Source organism: Galleria mellonella, unplaced genomic scaffold (genome assembly GCF_026898425.1).
Source record: "Galleria mellonella isolate WM207_F2 unplaced genomic scaffold, CSIRO_AGI_GalMel_v1 utg44, whole genome shotgun sequence".
NCBI classification, from domain to species: Eukaryota; Metazoa; Arthropoda; class Insecta; order Lepidoptera; family Pyralidae; genus Galleria; species Galleria mellonella.
Window position 1 is genome coordinate 4,726,322 of NW_026442100.1, and position 21,811 is coordinate 4,748,132.

At 35.6% G+C, this 21,811-nt stretch overlaps 1 protein-coding gene across 3 annotated transcripts in view; it reads left to right on the top strand.

The window, feature by feature from the left end:
• Nucleotides 1-2,727: 2,727 nt before the first annotated feature.
• The window catches only part of LOC113517762 (WD repeat-containing protein 44), a 33,066-nt gene continuing 13,982 nt past the window's right edge, over nucleotides 2,728-21,811 (top strand). The window contains exons 1-13 of one of the 3 annotated variants that reach the window (XM_052898495.1): nucleotides 2,728-2,940; nucleotides 3,970-4,111; nucleotides 4,520-4,647; nucleotides 9,661-9,749; nucleotides 10,712-10,810; nucleotides 11,595-11,795; nucleotides 14,152-14,288; nucleotides 14,948-15,062; nucleotides 15,461-15,550; nucleotides 16,272-16,368; nucleotides 17,173-17,348; nucleotides 18,683-18,806; nucleotides 19,808-19,936. In XM_052898495.1, coding sequence (XP_052754455.1) covers nucleotides 2,876-2,940; nucleotides 3,970-4,111; nucleotides 4,520-4,647; nucleotides 9,661-9,749; nucleotides 10,712-10,810; nucleotides 11,595-11,795; nucleotides 14,152-14,288; nucleotides 14,948-15,062; nucleotides 15,461-15,550; nucleotides 16,272-16,368; nucleotides 17,173-17,348; nucleotides 18,683-18,806; nucleotides 19,808-19,936 — 1,592 coding nt within the window. In that variant the 5' untranslated portion in view covers nucleotides 2,728-2,875. The remainder of the gene's footprint in view (nucleotides 2,941-3,969; nucleotides 4,112-4,519; nucleotides 4,648-9,660; nucleotides 9,750-10,711; nucleotides 10,811-11,594; nucleotides 11,796-14,151; nucleotides 14,289-14,947; nucleotides 15,063-15,460; nucleotides 15,551-16,271; nucleotides 16,369-17,172; nucleotides 17,349-18,682; nucleotides 18,807-19,807; nucleotides 19,937-21,811) is intronic. The other 2 variants (XM_052898496.1, XM_052898497.1) reach the window with 2 other exon arrangements.

The following is a 21,811-nucleotide window of genomic DNA, read 5'->3' on the forward strand; positions in this document are numbered from 1 at the left end:
TTACGACACCCACGGGAAAGGAAGGGGTGGCCTATTCCATGACGGAACCATACGGCAATGTGCCAATAGTGTATTTATATGTCCCCAATAATGTATTTTGGGCGGGAAAGGGATTATCAGTAATGGAGACTGAGAATCCTATTGCTAGCAATATACCCAACCAGGTCAACCTCCTCGCGGTTCTCCCTGGAAACTATCATGGTTAATTCCTGATGAATTCATCATGATGGGCTAACTGGCCTGTTTTCATTCTTATCTATCACCCTTCACTGGTGCTCCGCCAGCGTATCCCGTTAGCGCAGGCGGGGTTACCATACCATTTTCACCCATAAAAAAAAATGTATAAATACATAATGCCTTTAAAAAATATTACAGCAAAAAATTCAATTCACACATTACGCATCAAAATTACTGCTATTTCAAGAAAACAGGCGCTTATTTCGTTGATTTTTTAATAGGTGAAAATTTAATGCGCGCCTGCGCTATCGGTATATACTGGCGGGGCACCAGTGATAGCTGATAGGTGAAGATGGAAGCAGATCAGTTAGCTCATCGTGAAGAAATCATAAAGGATTAACCACAATGGTTGCCAGGAGGAACCGCATGGAGGTGGACCTGATAGGGTGTATTGTTAGCAATGGGCTGAATTTTGTTGAAATCTTTTTTTTTTTATTCCACTAAGGTGACAAACAAGCATACGGCCCACCTGATGGTAAGCGGTTACCGTAGCCTTTCTTAAAAAGAAATACAATCATGGTCGTAGGAACTCGAGACAGGAGTTCGACCTAGCCTCTGTCAGTTCTGCCGATATTGCATTATATTGCTAACAATGTTGCTACTTCTTGTCATTATTAATAACTCTCCTTCCCTCTAATGAGGTTCATCTCCTCGTGATTTCCTGTGAAAACCATCTTGATTAATTCCAAGTGAATTCGCCACGATGGCCCAACTGATCTCACCACCAGCATGTACTGATAGTGAGCTTATTTCCATTTTTACTCATTTAAAAAAAAATAGCATGCAACCATAGAAAGATATATACTAGGTGACCAAACTGATCCTTCGAGATCTCAGGTGTCGGTTGACCTCACCTGCAAGGATGACCGGATACTGGCCGTGTTTAGGATCAGTACCCATGACGAATACAATTACGACGAGACTAAACTCTTTGAAAACCTGTCTCACATTCATGTCATATTATACATTTACAATGTACTTATAGATAGTTCGTTGATCTATAACGACCGCAGCGCACTATGGTCCTTTCTTAGATTATATAGATCGAGCATCGAGCCTCAAAAACGGGTTAACTTTTTGTTTTTGACAAAAAGTTACCTGGTTTTTTTATCATTGTTCTATATATTTACGCATGAAATGTATCTTGACGTATTAATTAACAAATAAAATTAGTACCCGTAACCGGCGAGCGTGTATGACAAGATTGATGAATGTGGAAGAAGCGAAAGAGGTTTGTTTGAATCGAAGCATTTGGCGTTCCATTGTTTCTGCCTACCCTATTGGGAGACAGGCGTGACAGATATGTATGTATGTATATAAAATTAGTATTTACACATTAAAAAGATGCAGAAATTTTAAAACAAAATAAATATATTATTACTACATAGTATATAACAAAGTCGCTGTCACTGTCTGTCCGTCCCTATGTATGCTTAAATCTTTAAAACTACGCAACGGATTTTGAAACGGTTTTTTTTAATAGATAGAATGATTCAAGAGGAAGGTTTATATGTATAATACATGTATAATATAGTAGAGGAACACTAATAATTTTAGAGGTTTCTAATGTGATGTCGTAATGTAATGGGGGGCCGACGACATTATTTAGTATCAGGTTTACACCCGTGCGAAGCCGGGACGGGTCGCTAGTAATTTATAGAGGAATCACTCATAACTATTTATCACCTAAAATTGTATGAAAAAGTTGACCCGCTTTTCTCGAAGCATTTGTATGAAGACACTATTTATATCATCTAAGGGTCTCTTACATGTTCATGTTATACATAGTTTTTATTTTTTATCTGATTATTTTTTTTTTAAATAATAAATAAAGTGGATGATAATAATGAGAAGTAATGCAATAACCGCCTGAGCCTTATTGCTAAGCAGTATTTTGTTTAGAAGGAGACTTTACACAAGTAATTATGGCTACCTCTGCCCCCCTTGTGATTAGGCACTATGCAGTAAAGGTATAGTCGAATGATTGTTTCGATTTGATGTATATGAATATGACAGTAAAATTATTTAAAGCATATAGGGCCTCAGGAATCGCTAACAGTTTAACTACAGACGTCACAGTGTAATTGATGAGTTAAGTATAAGTAAAAAATAAAGGTGTGTTCTGTGAAGCATACTCTGCTAAGTTTGATAATACTAAAAGGCGAAATACTTCAGGTTATATAAAAATAAAATTATAAAAGAGCACCAAGAATTCGGTTGAATAGTAGTCCCTGTAAATAAATATATAAAACAATCGTAGTTTTGTAATTGTAGTGTAGCAATCTCACAATTGCTGATAATTCTATCATTTACAAGTTACGGACTTTGGATTTTATACGGATATTTTATCCGTATAAAATCCAATTGGACATAAAGTTACATTAGTGTTGTAACTGTGTATAAAGAATTTAAATTCCTAGAACCCAAAGTTAAAAATATTTTTATGAACGTAACTGTCATTATTTGTTATGTCGACTGTTGATTTGATTTGATATGTCAAAGTTGTCAATTCAGTTGAACGGGTCGAGTCGATTTCAACTTTCTTTTGCAAAAATTAACTGCTCATCATATATGATAATGTAAATAAGTTGCCCAATATAGTGGTCAGTGATCGTCGCTACGCGTTTATTGTGTCACAATGGGCGACAGTAGCGATTCAGACGAGTTTTATGATGCCGAGTTCACACCCATTGACGGTTCAAAGTGAGTACGAAATGTTTACACAATTTTTTATTTTACGACCTTTGCCTTAATTCTATATCCGAATCCATTTCTTAGAAGATTTTCACAGTTTATGAAATAAGCTTTTTTAATATTCTTACTGCAAAGCTTAAATATTTAATGGTGAATCTATGTTGACGTCAGTCACCATATTTCGATTAATTACAGGGTCGTCCTTGACAATAGATAGTCGTATGGACAAAAACTGTCGTTGGTAAATTATAATTTAATACCCTGAACCTATACATTGTCATAATTTAGCAGTCATCGATAGACAAACCTTTTTATATTTTTTCTTATTGACAATTGTTATAGATAATTTAATGTTTAATTGTCTATACCTATACATATCTGTATTAGCTTTTACTCGCTGCTTCATCCATATACCAGGATCTGTCTGTTAACCATGATAAAAAGTAGTCTATGTTAAGATAATGTTTAAGATAGAGAAGGCTCTTAAATAGTACATATATACCAAAATTTATAACAATCGGTTAAACCATTGAAATACCAAGAGGTAACAAACTTACTTTCAAATATATAGTGTTAAAAATGTTAATTATAGTATTAGTAAGCATGTTTAATATATTTATCTTTCTTCATAGCTAGTAATGTATTATTAATGTAATTTTGGTTACTATCTCAGGGTGACAGTTAAAGGAAAATCATTTTTATCAGATAAACAAGTGCAGCCTAGTTTATTTTCTATTTATAAATGTCACATATCTGAATAACTTATGGTTTATATCTGTGTAACAAATCTCAAAGCTATTAAAATTATAAAGCTAAGAAAATAAACAGTGCTTAATAAGGCACAGTTATGGAAAATGAGTAATTAAAATATTCAATAAGTTGTTAAACATCTATGAATTTTAAAGAATGACAATATGAAATTTTTCTGCATGCACAACCTTGCATAGGTTTGTTATATAGGAATAGTACATCAGAAACTGATTAAAAAATATATAAATGTTAATATATATAATGTAATAATCATAATTATATTTTCAGTATAAAAGATCTGCCAGAGGGGTCTGAGAAAAACCAAAGGCAAAAGAATTCGGCAGTGAAGCCGGATTCACCATCTGTGGTATTGAGTGTGTCAGGCACTGAAGTTCCTCCAGTTGAGGATGACAGGACCACAGTTAAAAGTGTTTGTATTTTTGTTCTATTACCTTCTAATATAAGTTTTTTTTTATACAACTTAGGATGGCAAACAAGCTGACAGCCCACCTGATGGAAAGTGGTAACCGTCGCCTATAGACATGAGGAGTATATATATATATATATATATATATATATTCTTTTTAATAAAATGCCTTTATTTATTGTATCAATAATCAGTTTTTTATTAGTTTCACTGTGGTATAGAAAGCCTAATAGAGGTATGTGTTAGTAGGGTAGGATAGGGACTACTCTATTAAGAATAAGGTTGCAACCATATTAATTATATTTGTTTTTTTTTTTTTATTAAACTTAAACTGATATTTTTTATTATTAAAATGTTTTAGATAATATCAAGTGATAAAGAGATTGCACTATCTATAATAATTAATTGCAGGTAGTACAGGGCCGCAAAAGATTCCAAGAGTTACGGAGGTGCATGCAAACGGAAGATGAAGATGATGATATCCCAGATACTGTGGATACAATGGACCAACAAACATTTGCCTTGGAACACCCATTCAAGTAATTTTTTATATTTTATTTTGATAATTAATGCATGACTGTATTTACAATCTACAGAGTGTAAGGTATTGGTTGGAAAAAACTAAAACAGTGGATTCAGACCATTATTCTGAACTAAAAATCAGTGTAATTATTCCTGGAAAATTTCAAATCTTTTCCTATTTTTTTTTCAATTTTTTTTTATTTACAATCATGTTTTTTTTTATACAACTTAGAATGGCAAACAAGCTGATGGTCCACCTGATGGAAAGTGATAACTGTTGAAATAATTATTAGAAAGGAAAGATTTATTCAGAGAGAATTGTGTATTTTATATTAGAATAACGAATGACAGAACAAAAAGTAATATAGAACAATAATTTTAAAAATTATGTCAAAGTCTATATATAAAATTATTTCCAGCCATTATTATTAACACACCCCCCTTAATCTACAATGTAACATAGCATGTGAACGATAAAAGTACATTGGAGATTAAAAAACTAAGAGTTATACAATACCTATGTTTGTTATACATCTTTTAAACTTTATATTACATAAAGGTTTGGTAAGCATATCTGCCCACATTTGTTCTGTTGGGATAAATTGTACATCTATCTTCTTTTCAACTATCTTTTCTCGAATAAAATGAAACCGTGTGTCAATATGCTTGGTTCGATTGTGATGGACTGGATTTTGAGCTAATTTTATAGCAGACTGACTGTCACTATATATAGTAACCCTATCAAGCTTGCCCGTTATTTCCGAAATAAACCTGTGAAGATAACAAGCCTCTTTAGCAGCTGCTGTTAGCGCCATATACTCTGCTTCAGCAGACGATAAAGCTACTGTGGGCTGCTTTCTACTTTCCCAAGCAATTGGTCCACCTGCCAACTTCATATAAAAGCCTGTATAGGAACGGCGTGTTTCAACGCAGTTCGCCCAATCCGCATCTGTAAAACCATACAGCGGTTTTCTAGTACGTCTATACGTGATTGAATAATCTATAGTACCTTTTAAATATTGAAGTACGCGTTTTGCGGCCAACCAATGATTTTTATTAAAATTCGAATTGAATTGACCCAGATAACTGGTTGCAAAAGCAATATCAGGACGTGTATGTGTGGCCAAAAAAATTAGAGATCCAATGAGCTCTTGATAAGGATAAGAACAACATTCATTCTGATCATTAGGCTCTAGCTTTTTATTTATTGGCGTATTTACAGTTTTGCAATCTTGCATGCCAAATTTTATTAATAGCTTTTCTACAAAAGTCTTCTGATTTATCTTTAATGTTTCTCCTTCGTTTGAAATATTTATGCCTAAATAATACTTTAGTATACCCAAATCCTTTAGGCTAAAATATTTTTCTAAATTATTTTTGACAGAATTAAACGTCATGTCATTCTTATAAAAAAGTATTATGTCATCAACGTAAACTGCAAGAATTACTAGTTCGTCATTGAAAAGTTTCGTATACTCACATGGCTCAGAAGGAGTTCTTGAAAAATTCATTTTCGATAAGATATCGTTTAACTTTGTGTTCCACGCACGTGGTGCCTGTTTAAGGCCATATAGCGACTTATGTAGTTTACATACCATTACCTCGCTGTTTTCAGAAAAACCTTGTGGTTGTTCCATATATACTTCTTCCTCAAGGTCACCGTTTAGAAATGCTGTATCTACGTCCATATGGCGCATCTTTAGTCCTAGTTCGACAGATAACGCAAACAATGTTCTCAATGAAGACATTCTAACTACTGGTGAAAAAGTTTCATAGTAGTCTATTCCAGCAGTTTGGTTAAAGCCTTTTGCTACAAGACGCGCTTTATATTTTACAACATTTCCTTGTGCATCTCTCTTTCGTCTAAATACCCACTTACACGGTATCACCTTCTTCCCTGTTCTATCTTCTAAACTCCATGTATTTAATTTATGAAGAGATTTGAACTCATCTGCCATTGCTTGTTGCCACTTAACAGCATCTACAGCATTTATTGCTTCCGTGTAAGTGCTAGGTTCATCCAACTCCATGACTGAACTGCATACCTGATAACTTAAAAATTCAGGACTTTTCCTGTTTCTTAAAGGATACCTGCGCTCTGTTGTTACTTTGTCGGTTACTTCTATGTACTGATCAACTAAATTATTAACTGAAGTATTTTCTACTTCCTCATGCGATTGAGCATCCTCAAACTTGTCTTCCTCCAGTGTATCTTCTACTAAGGGAACTTCTGTATTAGTAGAAAGAATAACAGGCAAAGGTAAATTATCAGTAATGTCAACACTCGGTTCAATGTTTTTAAGATTATGAAAATTATTCTCAAAAAATGAAACGTCACGAGATTTTATTACTTTTCTCGGATATTGAGTGTTACGAAAATAATATGTATTAGAATCAGTAGCGTATCCAATGAAAATGTGCTCTTCAGCTTTAATATCTAATTTATTTCTATTACAAGAAGGAATATGAACTAACGCCCTACAACCAAATACTCGGAGATGGTTTAAGTCCGGTTTCTGACCATACCATTTTTCATATGGTGTATGACAGTTTAAGGCACGATGAGGGCATCTGTTCTTTAGATATACAGAAACTTCAAAAGCGTCTTGCCAATATGCTTTGGACAAAGAACTATCAGTCAATAACGAACGAGCTTTTTCTGTGATTGACCTATTTGTGCGCTCAGCCACACCATTTGACTGTGGGCTGTAAGGCGCCGTGGTTTGATGATGAATACCCTGAGAGTTAAGATACTGAATAAAATCATTGTTAATATACTCAGTTCCATTATCTGTTCTTAACTCTTTTATATGGCTACCTAATTGTTTCTCCACAAGAGCTTGAAAAATAATAAATTTGTTTTTCACGTCAGTTTTACTTGAAATAAAATATACGAAAGTCATTCGTGTGAAATCATCAATAAAGAAAAGAGCATACCTGTTACCCTGAAAAGACGCTTCAGACATCGGGCCACATAAATCAGAATGTATGAGTTGCAGTGGCTCAGTCGCCCTTTTAAACAAAACTCTTTTAAATGATTTTCTTGCCTGTTTCGCTTTAATGCATGTTACACAAGGCTCTTTATCTGCTATTCCAAAATTAATTATAGCTTGACCTTTTAATGACTGTAAGCCAAAACGACAAAGATGACCTAACCTTTTATGCCACAGTCGATATTGGGACAAATCTGCATTATCATGCGTCACATTAAGGCTTAATTTTGTAGAATTGTTAATAGTACAGTCCAAAGTGTATAGTCCATTACAATTCGTACCATGCAATATTGATTTACCTATAATACAAAGATCATTAGAATTATAAAAATTACATCCATTTTTATCAAAAATTACAGTATAACCTTTATCAACTACACTTTGAACAGAAATTAAATTCGCCTTTAGTTCGGGAACATAAGCAACATTAGAGATTTTGTCAATTACCTTGCTTTCAGTACTAATTGAGACAGTACCAATTCCAGTACAGCTGATATCTGCACCGTTAGCAATTGTAACCTTACCATAACTTTGCTTAAAGGAGCACATCCAATCTAATCTTGAAGACATATGTTTGGTTGCACCAGAATCTATCACCCACTTGTTCATTTGTAAGCCATCAGTTTCTCCAAGAGCTTGAACATTCAATGCAGAGGAACCATGTGACGACCTGCCTATATGATTCTTCTTAAGTGGACAATCTGGACGCTTATGCCCTGGTTCTTTGCAGTCATAACATATAATAAGTTTTTTCTTTTTATATTTTCTTGGACCTACATTCGTCTTTAAAGCTGATACAGGTTCCAGATGCCGAGATGACTCATTTAGAAGTTTAGTTTTGACTAAGTCTGAAGAAATATCGAAGTTGCTATTTTCTAGTCCCATAATAAGAGGTTCATACATTGATGTAAGCCCGCCTAACAAAATCGCCGCAACGGAAGGATCTTCAATTATTTTTCCTATATCTGCGAGATCTTGTACGGTACTCATAATTGCATTTATATACTCTTCTATACTACTGAACTCTTCTAAACTAATTCTATATAATTTTCTTTCTAATGCTAATCTGCGACTCATACTACGGTTTTCATATGCCTTTTTCAACTCATCCCATGCATCTTTAGCAGTTTTGCAGTCACGTACGTGAGTTATAGCAGGGCCGTCTAAAGTCAAACATATTTTCGACAATGCTTTACGATCATTACGGATTTTTATAGCTGCGGGAGTAACATCACCTTCAGTATATCCAACAATGGTTTCCCAAAGATCTTCATGCATTAAGTAATTACGCATTTTAAATTTCCACATTGAGTAGCCCTCTTTGTTACGTAGACATATTAAGTTACTTACGCTGGAGTTTGGACAAGAAATACCTCGTGATATACTGTCGCCTGCACTCATAGTATTCGTTTTGAATATGCACTAAAATCCCATAAAATTAATGATTCGTAAGAAGATCTTCGTGCTGATAACGTGTTGAAATAATTATTAGAAAGGAAAGATTTATTCAGAGAGAATTGTGTATTTTATATTAGAATAACGAATGACAGAACAAAAAGTAATATAGAACAATAATTTTAAAAATTATGTCAAAGTCTATATATAAAATTATTTCCAGCCATTATTATTAACAATAACCATCGCCTATAGACATGGGCAGTATTATGAACATAACAGAGTATACTGTTTCGCCCATGATACCCCCCATGCGTTGCCATTCCTGAGGACTCAGGTGTTATTCCTCTGTACCCAGTAAATTCATGTCATATCCCACCCTTCAAACCGAAACACAGCCATGCAAACACAACTGCTTCACAGAAAGAAGAAGCGCTATTAAGTGCGCAATACCTACATATTATGCGTCATGTGGGTCGTAAAATTTCAAATATATTGCGTGGCGTCAAAACTAAGAAACTTATTTTGATAAAATGTTCAAATTAATTACAAGAAGACTTCATTAAAAGAAAGATTTTTATTTCACCCTGTACAGTGTTGAATTTTTAAAATGAAATTTAATACATTTATGTAATATGTTAGGATTATAGCGCACGACACAATGAGCCTGCAAAGTATGACGTCACTAGGCAGGATCGGCAGAATACTGAGCGGCGCTGCAGAATCGCATCGTGAGTATATTTCTCTCTAGCCTGCATTTCTAGATACAAATAAAAATATGTACTCTCAGACATGTCTGTGTCTAGTTGAAAGCTTCATGCGGATCCTGGGGTAGGCACCAGACAGTGAATGAATGATTGAAAACTTTTTATTGTTCCCTTAAAAGATTGATACTGATTGTAAAGATTTTTTTTATACAACTTAGAATGGCAAACAAGCTGACGGCCCACCTGATGGAAAGTGGTAACCGTCGCCTATAAACATGAGCAGTACCATGGACATAACAGCGTATACTGTTTCGCCCATGATATCCGCCCATGCGTTGCCATTCCTGAGGACTCAGGTGATTAACAATATGTACACAAATAAATGCAGTGGTTTAAATTAAAATATTTTAATATAAGAACGATATCTCTCAAATATCTTGACAGTCTTCTGTGTATGTATTTAAAGTTCTTTTTTGTGTAATCAGTATTAATAATATAAAGAAGAAAGATGCTTGCTTTTATGTATGCATGTTTGTAATGGATAAGCTAAAAAAACTATACTGATTTTTAAAATTCTTTCACCTGTAGAGAGCTGCATGATCAGCAAATGTCATACATATTGTTATATCAGCTATTAACTGTACATAGCCTCCCCCTAAGGGGGTTTTGCTAGTAGTTGCCGAGCTTGGCAAGCGTGTTGGCAACACAGTTTGGCTTTTAGTAATGTTTTAAGAGGGACGCTGCTGCCAATCCCTCGTCCTCCCTTAGTCGCCTCTTACGACACCCACGGAAAAGGAATTAGCTTATTCTATGCCGGTACCTACAGGAGTTGCCTTCCAAAATTTCGACATAGTAACCCAATGTGTCAAAAGTTTGTCTATTATGGCTAATATAAAATACTAATTTGTTATTCTATAATCTATGCTTGCGAAGCTAGAGTGGATTGCTAGTAAAATATCCTTGTATATTTTGGCGCTTTATTTCAGCTAACATTCGAGACACAGCCCCACCGGTGTCGACACCATCCAGGGAGCCGTCGACGATATCCGACGACCCTCTGCCTGCAGATAACAGGAATCAGAATGGTGAGTCAATTGGCATTTTGATTTCTTAACAATACGCTTTCGTCTGTCTGTTTTTAACATGTGCAAACCCCATCTGCATGTCGCTGCTTGGGCTCGTTGGCTACTATATGTTGGGAAGGCGAAATAACAATAATGAAAAAAATAATGAATGTAATCTTACAAATTCTACATCTCGCGCGTGTATAATAATTATTTTATATTGTTTTTTTATAAATAAAAACAATGTAGACATATTTTGTCCTATGTTCGAATTGTAAGTAGTCGAGCAGGGCGACCCTACCGCCATCTCGCGGAATAATCTCTTTTATTTACGATATTTTTTACCACTTGAGAATTAATTTAAAATGCAACACGGCGTTTTTCGTCGGTCACCGTTACAGTATTTTCAATACGTTTTTATTTATATATACACGTTAACAACCTACTTAAAAAAAGCCGGTCAACTGCAAGTCCAACTCGCACAACGAAGGTTTCGTACAAAATTATGAAGTTTAAATTTTTTTGGTAAAAAATTACAAATGTACGGTTTTCGGATTTTTTTCTTTTATTTGTGCGCGTACCTCTGGTATTGCAGGCGTTCATAGGCTACGGTAACCGCTCACCATCAGGTGGGTCGTATGCTTGTTTGCCACCTCAGTGGTATAAAATATATATATATAAAAAAATTGTACATTGCGTTAAAAATCAAGACATACAAGTATGGTATACATTTGACAAAAACTTTACCTCCATCCCATCGGCAGTCGGGTAAAAGTGTCGCGGTTTAACCGTCGGTTGGTTGCAGCGCTGGTGACGGCGGAGCCCGACGTGATAGCGAGCACGAAGGCGAACAGCCTGAAGCAGAGCCGCGGCGCCGGCGCCATCGTGGCCGTGTCGGGCTCCCGCGCCGCGCACGCCGCCCACGGCAGCCACGCCGCCCACGGCAGCCACGCCGCCCACGCCGCGCACGCCGGGCCAGTCGCGCCGCCTCGCAAGAAGAAACGCAGTGAGTTCGCACGCCTTCCATCGCTCTCTACAAGTGTCCGCTCACACAGACCTGTTAAAGGGAGCAGATATTAATCGCGTTTAAAATAGAGTATTAAGGTCATTGGAATAGGGTTTATTTTTATATCTCACTACTTTAGTTATATGAGAATGCTTGAGAGCTATTAAATGAAGACCGAAGTCCTTACTAAGGTTATAAATGTGATTGTGAGTTCGATTGCTACCTTTTGTCACCTTAATCAAATTTATTATACATGTATTATGTGGGATAAAAGTTTTTTTTTTTTATTGTGGTGAGTCAACATATTCCAGTCGTGCAAACGAAGTCGCGAGTAAAAGCTATTGTACAAGTAAACTTTATTTCAATGATCTGAAATACTTACTAATATTATAAATGTGAAAGTGTGTCTGTTTGTTACCTTATAGCGTCTTAACGGTTTAATCAATCACTATGAAATTTTGTCGTTTAGGATGAATATAGGCTACTTTTCATCCCGGTCAGGAAAAATATTTCGATCACGCAAACGATGTCGCGGGTAAAAGCTAGTCTTATTATGAACGCGATTAAAATCTGCTTGAGCATGATCGTACACTAATCGTCAAATTTCAGACACGTTCAGTTGTGCACTGAAATTTTCATGGTATCGCTGCATGTACTTTGCAATTGTCCTAATTTTAAGAGGCTACTTGTACGCTGACTAACTTTCTCTCTGCAGTTCTTGTTGTAAATGTATAATGGAATGCTACTATGATCACTGACGAAAGCGGGATACGGTGGGGAAGAGATTTGCTCTCAAGAAATAGTGTTTCTAACATCGATTAAAAAATCTTACGATTTTTTTCTTTTCGTACGTTTCTGTTTCTGTACGTTTTAGCGCAATAAATTTGTCGCCCTTTCAGATAAGAAATAAACTATGTAAATATTGAAATGAAATGAAATTTATTTACTAGATACATTGTAGAAAAGGTGTTGCATTTATGAAGTTTATGGACATCTTCATTATGTTTCGCCACATCAATTGGCATGCAAATATTAATTATTGAATTTATTCATTGGCCATTTTATACAGGTACATTATATATTTAATTTTCAATTATTTACCACATTATACAATAAATCACTACTAGTACCAAGTGCACACTTTGGTCATGCATTATAAGTCAGTCAATAAAGCTATTAACAAATATTCGTTCAACAATATAAAAACATTTTATTCAATAAGTCATTAATGGCTTTAATTTGTAATACATTACTATAATAATATCATAACAGGAAAATATATTTTTAACCGGAATACGTATTTATTTATGCCACTGAACTGGCCGCTTTGATCGTTGCTACATGTGCTAAGACGTGTTTTATATGATAATTTTTTTATATGTAATTTATCTTGTGTTTTATATCTCAATATATCAAGATTGGGGGGAAAGGGATTGTTAGCAATGGAGTTTGACAGCCCCATTGCTAGCAATATGCGTTATTAGGTCGACCTTCACGTGGTTCCCTCTGGAAACCATCGTGAACAATTCTTGTTGAATTCGTCACGATGGGCTAACTGATCTGCTTCATCCTCACCTATCGTCCTTCACTGGTGCCTCGCCGGTGTATATCGATAGCGCGGGTGGGGATACCATTCCATTATCATCCATTAAAAAAAAATCAAGATTCGTTTGTAAATATAGATGGTATGTCCAAGAATACTGTGTTTGATGTTGCGTTGTAGCTTTTTTTTTATCAATATGATGTTTGTGATAGACATTTCATTCGGTCATATTTTTTTTTATTGTACACTTAAGTCTTATTTGAAATAAAGCAACAGTTGTGTTTCTTGCCCGTTCTTCTCAGTGGAAGTAGTATTCCGAACTGGGTAATAATTTATATAAAAAAAAAAAACTATTCAAAAATGCTTATTATTAAGTTTATTTAAATAAAAATTGTTTTTATTTATTTTATTTATTTATAGATATCGGCTAAAGGTTTCATCTAAATTATAGTAACTGAGTATTTAAAGAATTTTAACTTTCAGATTTCTTTGTAAATTACGTTTTCTTTAATATCCCAATCGCGGTCATATGTATGGCCAGTGAGTAGTTACTGCATTTCTTTTGTTTTAAAATAGAATAAATTTTTGAGCTAGCCTAATGGTAAATAATTTCTGTAAACTATTGTGGTGTTTTTTAATTAATTAAACTAATAGGTCGATAACTTCTGGTTTCTGATGTAATAACTTGTCAATTATATAGGATAGAGGATTTATTTTTTGGTCCTTCAAGCCGGATTGGATTCATTGACTTATAGACTTATCTCGTACGTAATGAGTAGCGATGTTTTAGTCAAACCGTTTTTGTTGTTACAGACAAACTGCACGGCTCACAGTCACTGTCAATAGCGGACAGCGACAATCTGAGCGTGTGTACGACGGATACTGACGAATTTCGGTACGTGCGGCGCGCCACCATCGACAAGCCGCAGCTCGACTCTTTGCTCGTTGAGGTATGTGCAACTTGTATGCATATTTCTCGCTAATGGGCATATAATAAATACGGGCAAGTTCTATCTGTACATATAATAAAACTGTAGAGGTCGAATGTCTGTGCATAGAAGAAGAAAAAAAACGCTCAAAATCGAATCACTATTATCACTTTCCATTTATTTCTTTATTGACCATATTAAAACAAATGTCTGGTACAAAAGGCGGACTTAATATTACATAGCCTTCTCTCCCAGTGAAACTTTGGCAAAACAGAAATGTAATTATGCGGTAAAAAAAATTCCATCAGACAGGCCGTCACCTTGTTTGCCATTTTAAGTTGCGTAAAAACAAATAAATTATTTCAGGCAAATGTAAAATGTGAATAGGACTATTTTCCGCGCTTAGCCTTTCATTTGGGCCGTTGTGCGTATGAGTCGTGGCTAGTAAAGCCAACCCAGCTCCGCCCAGAAGCGCAGAAGCTTCCTGGGTTCTTCACAGGCCTCACGGAGCGACCTCACCGTTCCGAGGATTTCTAAACGTTGATGGGCCACAGCCTCACATTCCAGGATTACGTGAGCAGCCGTTTCTTCGGCGTCGAAACAACCTCGACATAGAGGGCTGTCTGTGGACAATGGACAATGGCCCGTTATTGTCCCTATATTAATAATTATTATTTCAGGCTTCAGTATCGAATTCGTTGAACCAAACAATGTCGTTGCCGAGTCCGGCCAGCACGATTGAGTCCCTAACGAGAGAATTCCAGGATTCACTGGAGTTATCACAATCTAAATATGGTGAGTCAAATGCAATATTGTTTTTTTTACCCTTCACTTCGGGTGTACTGTCGCCCCTATCAAATAGCTATAATGAGACACCTACTTTAACTAAGTGTAACAAATGGGGGGGGGGGGATTTTTTGTCTTGTAATTGTACTCTTATTTATTTATTTATTCTTTATTGACATTATAAAAAAATGTCTGGTATAAAAGGTGGACATAGGGTCCTATACTTAGGGCTATATATCCATAGGGCTATATACTATTGTCTCCCAGTCAACCTTTGACAAAACAGAAATGTAATAATCCTTTAAGCCTTTAAGCCGACATCACAAGGCTGGTGTGTGTATGTCGGCGTGGCATCTTTGTATGTGACATGTAAATATACTTGTTTTTTGTACTGGTGTCGTCTGCAGCGGCCCTGGAGCTGCAGTCGTCGCAGGAGCGCGGCAGCCCGCCGCCGGCCCGCGCCGGCTCTACACTCGACGTGCGAGACCTGGCTAAAGGTCAGTCTTCATCATCATCATCATCATCATCATCATCACCATCATTTCAGCCATTATCCGTCTACTGCTAGACATAGGCCTCCCCCATAGACTGCTATAAGGAACGGTCCTGAGCTACCTGCATTAGAAATAGTAGTATCTCGTAGCACTATTGCTTTCTAATCTATAGTATAGACATATTTTTTATTTCGTACATGTATCTTCCCTCTTCTTTATTGTCTCTCCTCTTTTTCATCTTTGAGAAATGAGTTTAGGGTACAATAGGGCTGATATACCTGAAGAAGATAAAAGGCCTCAAAATAATTAAAAAAAAAAAAACAAAAATTCTTACCTCTCTTTCATATCTCTCCCTCATCTCTCTCTCCTCTCTCGCCCCTCTCATATCGCCCCTCTCTCATCTCTCCCCTCTATCTTGTCCTTCTCTTATCTCTATCAGTATCCAATAGCGGGATGTGGGGGGAAGGGATTGTTAATAATGCGGACTACCAGTCCTATCGCTAGCAATATATACACTCAGGTCGTCTTCCACGTAGTTCCCCCTGGAAACCATCGTGCTGAATTATAGGTGTATTCATCACGGTGGGTTAACTGACCTGCATTTTTATTTTCACCTATCATCAATCACTGGTGCCCCGCCAGTGTATACCGTTATCGCAGGCGGGGTTACCATTACATTAACATGCATAGCGGGATGTTAATAGTTATCACGATTTGTCGTCAGGCAGTGACATCCGCGCGGAAGATGACCGCAGTCGAGGCAGCGCTAGAACTCACAGCGAAGGTCGCGCCTCGCACTCCAGCCTCGGCAACGCGCACAGGTCAGTGCTGACAGCTTTAACCACATATTTTCAACCAAAGAGAAATAGAGTCCTCTATTCCTTTGACATTTACAGTTTCATCCACTTGCAATTAGTAATTTACATGTTTTTATATGATACTAGCTGTATCCTGAAGCTTTACTCGCGTGAATTAGTACATAAGGTTTTTTTAATGGGTGATAATGGACTGGTAACCCCACCTACGCTAATGGTTACACTAGCGGGGCACCAGTGAGGGTTGGTAGGTGAGAATGAAAAGGTAGGTCAGTTAGCCCATCGTGATGAATACGTGTGGAATTCAGCACGGTGGTTTTCAGAATGCACTACGCCGACCTAACCAATATACCCTATATTGCTAGCAATGGGACTGGTAGTCCACATTACTGTGTTAAATTAAAAATTTTGTTGAATAATTAAAAAAAAAAAATAACAAACATCCGTAAAGCAATTGTGTTCGCATGGCTGTGTTTCGGTTTGAAGGGTGGGATATGGCCTGAATTTACAGGGTACAGAGGAATAACACCTGAGTCCTCAGGAATGGCAACGCATGGGGGGTATCATGGACGAAACAGTATACTCTGTTATGTCCATGGTACTGCTCATGTCTATAGGCGACGGTTACTACTTTCCATCAGGTGGCTGTCAGCTTGTATGCCATTCTAAGTTGTATAAAAAAAAAAAAATTCATTGATATAACTTCCGCATTTAAAATATTAACATGATCCTCTTAAAGACATGTTCAATCAATGAATTTTTCTAAAGAAAAATGGGGCATAAAATGACAAAATAAATGATAACCTACAGGCGTGGTACGCTGGAGCGCAGCGGCGGTGGAGGAGCGGCAGCGGCAGGGTCCCGGCGGCGGTCGGCCGGCGACTCGCCGCAACTGGGGCTGGCGCTGCGCACGCGCACCACCTCGGGCCACCAGCTCTCCGACATCGAGATCCTCGAGCAGGTCACCGTGCTCAACCTCGACACCGGTACGCCCACTGATCAGCTTACCTTGTCTTACCACATGGGGTAAAGGAATTGTTAGTAATGAGGTTTAACAGCCCTATTGCTAGCAATACACCCTATCAGGTCGACTTCCATACGGTTCCCCTGGATACCTTAGTGGTTGATTTTTGATCAATTGGTAACTATGTGCCAACTACCTGCCTTCAACCTCACCTGTCATCCTTCACTGATGCCCCACCAGCTTATACCGGTAGCGTAGGTGGACCATAACCATTCCATCTTAATCAATTTAAAAATGTCTTATCAGACTGGAACTTTGTACAGAAGTTCCATGGTATGTGCATGGTAGGCATGGGTAATATAGATACCGATCCGATATCTTTATATTAGATTTCTCTGGATGTTGCAAAAAAAAAGTTCATAACTCGTTACGATAGGAGGGAAAGGGATTGTTAGTAATGGAGACTGAGAATCCCATTGCTAGCAATATACCCAACCAGGTCGACCTCCTCGCGGTTCTCCCTGGAAACTGTCATGGTTAATTCCTGATGAATTCATCATGATAGGCTAACCGGCCTGTTTTCATTCTCATCTATCACCGTTCACTGGTGCTCCGCCAGCGTATCCCGTTAGCGCAGGCGGGGTTACCATACCATTTTCACCCATCAAAAAAATCCATCTAGTGGGAGATCGTCCTACACTATTATATACAATATATAGATTTTACTATATATTACCTACCTTTACTGCTATGACTTATAATGTATGAATAATGTAAATATATAAATGTAAAATATACATTTATATATTCACATTATTGTACATATGTATATCTCTATATGTATTTAAAAAACGAACAGAGTTTCGTGCCTCCGGTGAAACTGTTTATAATTACTCCTCTCCATCCGAAGGTTGCCTGGAAGAGATCGCTTTTAGCGATAAGGTCGCCCATTGTTTTCTCATTGTGATCATTTCTTGTAATTGTTTATATTTATAATAAGTTTACTATTGTAATCTTATAGAGTAAACAATAAAGAGTATCTATCTCTATCTGTATAGTGTGTTGTCCTTTAACGGGTGGAATACAAAATAGATAAAAAAGCATTTTCTATGTATTTTACAAGAGAGATTCTTCTAAAATATATCTAATACATGTATGTATAATGTTCCATTTTCATTTTCATAATAATTACATTTAATATATAATTTACTCTATGGATTACAATATGCCATAATTTATTTAAATATACTTTAATACCGTCGCTATATAAATTACCGCCAAAATTTAAATATAGAGTGCTCAAATACTCCACTTTTATTTTTTAATTTATATTTGAACATCTCCCCTCTGCTGCAGGGGAGCGCGTCCCGCTGAGTGTAGCGGAGCACAAGTTGCCGCAGTGCATCAACCCGCTGAGTCTTCACATCATGCGGCTCACCTCCGAGTACATAGGGCGCGCCAACGACGACGATAATGCAAGGTCAGTGCTACCACCATTCCGTTATCATCCAGTGACAAAAAAAAAAGAACACCGATTAAGTAATCATTGTTATTTAAGAGTCGGCACTGTTCTTTATATTAACGAAACTGGAAAATAAATCTATGCAACCATTAGAACTGTCGACAGAATAAACGAATATTCATTGTCTGATTACACATTATTTATAATATGCCTTTATATTAGAGAAATATATCGATTTTAGTATCTTTAAAAAATATAGCGACTTTATGGTCTAAAATTTTTAAATTCAATTAACTTGTATATAGCCCTTATTTTTTTAGTGTGAATATATTAATTAAGTAATATCAAAATGTTTTTGCGTATATATTACGATGATTATTATTATCGTGATGTCTTCAAAAAATGGATAATAATATACATATATATATTATCTTTTCCATTTCGCCGATTTTAAAAATATTTTGAATATTTATTTTATAATTAACAGAGTTTACTCCAGTGTTGCTTTTATAAATTCTTAAGAACAAAATTTTAAATTATTAACTTTAATATTTATATAGATATCTGTGCTTGTATTCAAATTGTCACAGATTATATCGGAATTAATGAATAATATCGTAGATTTGACATCATTGGTCCTTAAATTTGTGAATTATATTTACATATAATTAATCTTAATTATTATTATACTTTTATTAAATAAATGCTTTCTATTTATTTATTTGTGATGCCAACATATAATTGATGTCGATTTGGCACTGATATTTTTTTTATAAAATTTAATTTACTCTGGCTCAATATTATTGTTGAGTGCAAGCGGGATGGCAGACAGCTTAGTTATTGTTTAGTTCTATCTGTGCGATTGGAACATAAGCAAGATGGAAGCTACGCGGAATGTTACAAAATTCATATTATTAAAAATATATAATATGTATTACTTTATTTTTATGTTTTCGGGAAAGTTTTCAGTGGGTTATAAGTTTTCTACTAACAGCATGATATAAAACTAACATTTTCAGCGAGGTCAAGTCGGTTAAAGTTAAGAAAACATGGCGGAGATATGTGTCATTGAGTGTTTACGCTACGTTCGGCCCCGTGAGGCAAACCTTGGCGATGCGAGGGCCTAAAGCTAACACCATGAAATATAGGTTTTTATAATTTTAGAGGTTTTTTTTTTTACTAATAATCATGAATATTTGGTATGGGATTGGTTACATAGAAAGTGTATCATTGTTATCATTTGACAATTTAACGAATTCATCATGCTATTAATATTTGAATTTGTTGTAATATTGATTCAATAAGGGTGTGGTTTTAGCTTTATTTATCGTTAACATAGATATACAAAAAAAAAAAAACTGAGAATAATTTTCTTGTAAAATGCTTAATTAAATTAATTATAAATTATAATAAATAAAATATTTAATTATGAAACGATGACTTAATGATAATATGAAGTGATTTTTGGACTTAAAATAATTATATTTTTATCACGTGTGCTAATAAATGTCATTGGTTGGTTAAAAATGAGTACCTAATCTAATTACATACGTTCCATTCATACACGGATGATGCATGATACAGTATGTTCCTACTGTAGTGCTGTTTTATAGTTTGTGTTTCGTATTTTTTTTTTTTTGTATATCAATGATCGTCAATCATCATCAATCAAAAGGTGTAAGAGATATTTATTAAAATTGTACATAAATAATATTTAATCTTTAATTTTAAATGGTTCAATAAATATATATGCCAAGATTTAAGATGGCTGTGAGTTAAAAAGGTACCCTACAGAGGAATAACACCTGAGTCCTCAGGAATGGGGGTATTATTCAATTCAATTCAATCATTTATTGCTATTACATGTTGTAACAATATTGGTCTTAAGTTATTATGGGCGAAATAGTATACTCTGTTATGTCCATGGTACTGCTTATGTCTATAGGCGACGGTTACCACTTTCCATCAGGTGGGCCGTCAGCTTGTTTGCTATTCTAAGTTGTATAAAAAAAGTCACGTGGCCTAAGGCGTGGCGTAAATAGTGTGGGTTCAGATGCCGCCTGTATCGAAATTTTCAATCGCACAACACCTTTTCCTTTCGTGCTTTTCGTGGTTATTAAAGTCAAATTCGTGTTTCCTTTGGCTTTTTTGTTGTTGTGAAATCGTTAGCAACCTAAATTCTAAAATAGATTCTAATTAAGAAAATAGATTTTAAGATAGATTCTAAATTCTAAGTAGGGTTTGGTATTATATCTCTTTCAGACCTGAACGATACGGGCGTGAGTTGTAACTTTAAAAAATTCTAAAATCGCGCGCAATTCATTTTTACGCACGAAGCTGAAATAACATGATAGTGAGATTCTAAACCAGCCAATAAGAAATCATTTTAGCGGTTAGGTGGTGCAGTAGTCTCGTGCGTGCCGGCAAGATGGCTCGGCTCCAAAACACGAAAATATATTTAATATGAAAGAAAAAAATCTTGGGTCTGAAAGGGATATAGCAATATCTAAATATTGTAGTTACAATATCTATACATATATTGGCTCAATAACAGATATAGTAGATATCGGTTATTCAATCTAAAATAATGAATATAGATAGAAAGAAAGAAAGAAACTTTATTCTACAGAAATATGCGACTACACCCACACAGGGGTTAAATATATATATATAAATATTAGAATTATAACAACGAAACTACACACAATATTTATATGTATATAAAAAAAGAATATAAAATTCTAAAAGAAAAAAAAAAAACAATTCGTATAATAACAGTTTCATCCAAAATGTGTGTATGTGTGCGTGTGTCGCAATACCTGCAAAATGAGGTGCGTGCTCAGCATTGTGCTGTAGTGTCAGGGACACTGCAGCGCTGATTTTCAGCACGAGCCTCGCCAACCCGCGGGCTCCTAATAATAACAATAATGTTTGAATAACCTGACCAACACAGTGGTGTGCTTAAAGTGTATTGTGTAAAAAAAATATAATAATGGTTTTATGTAATATTTTATTATATATTT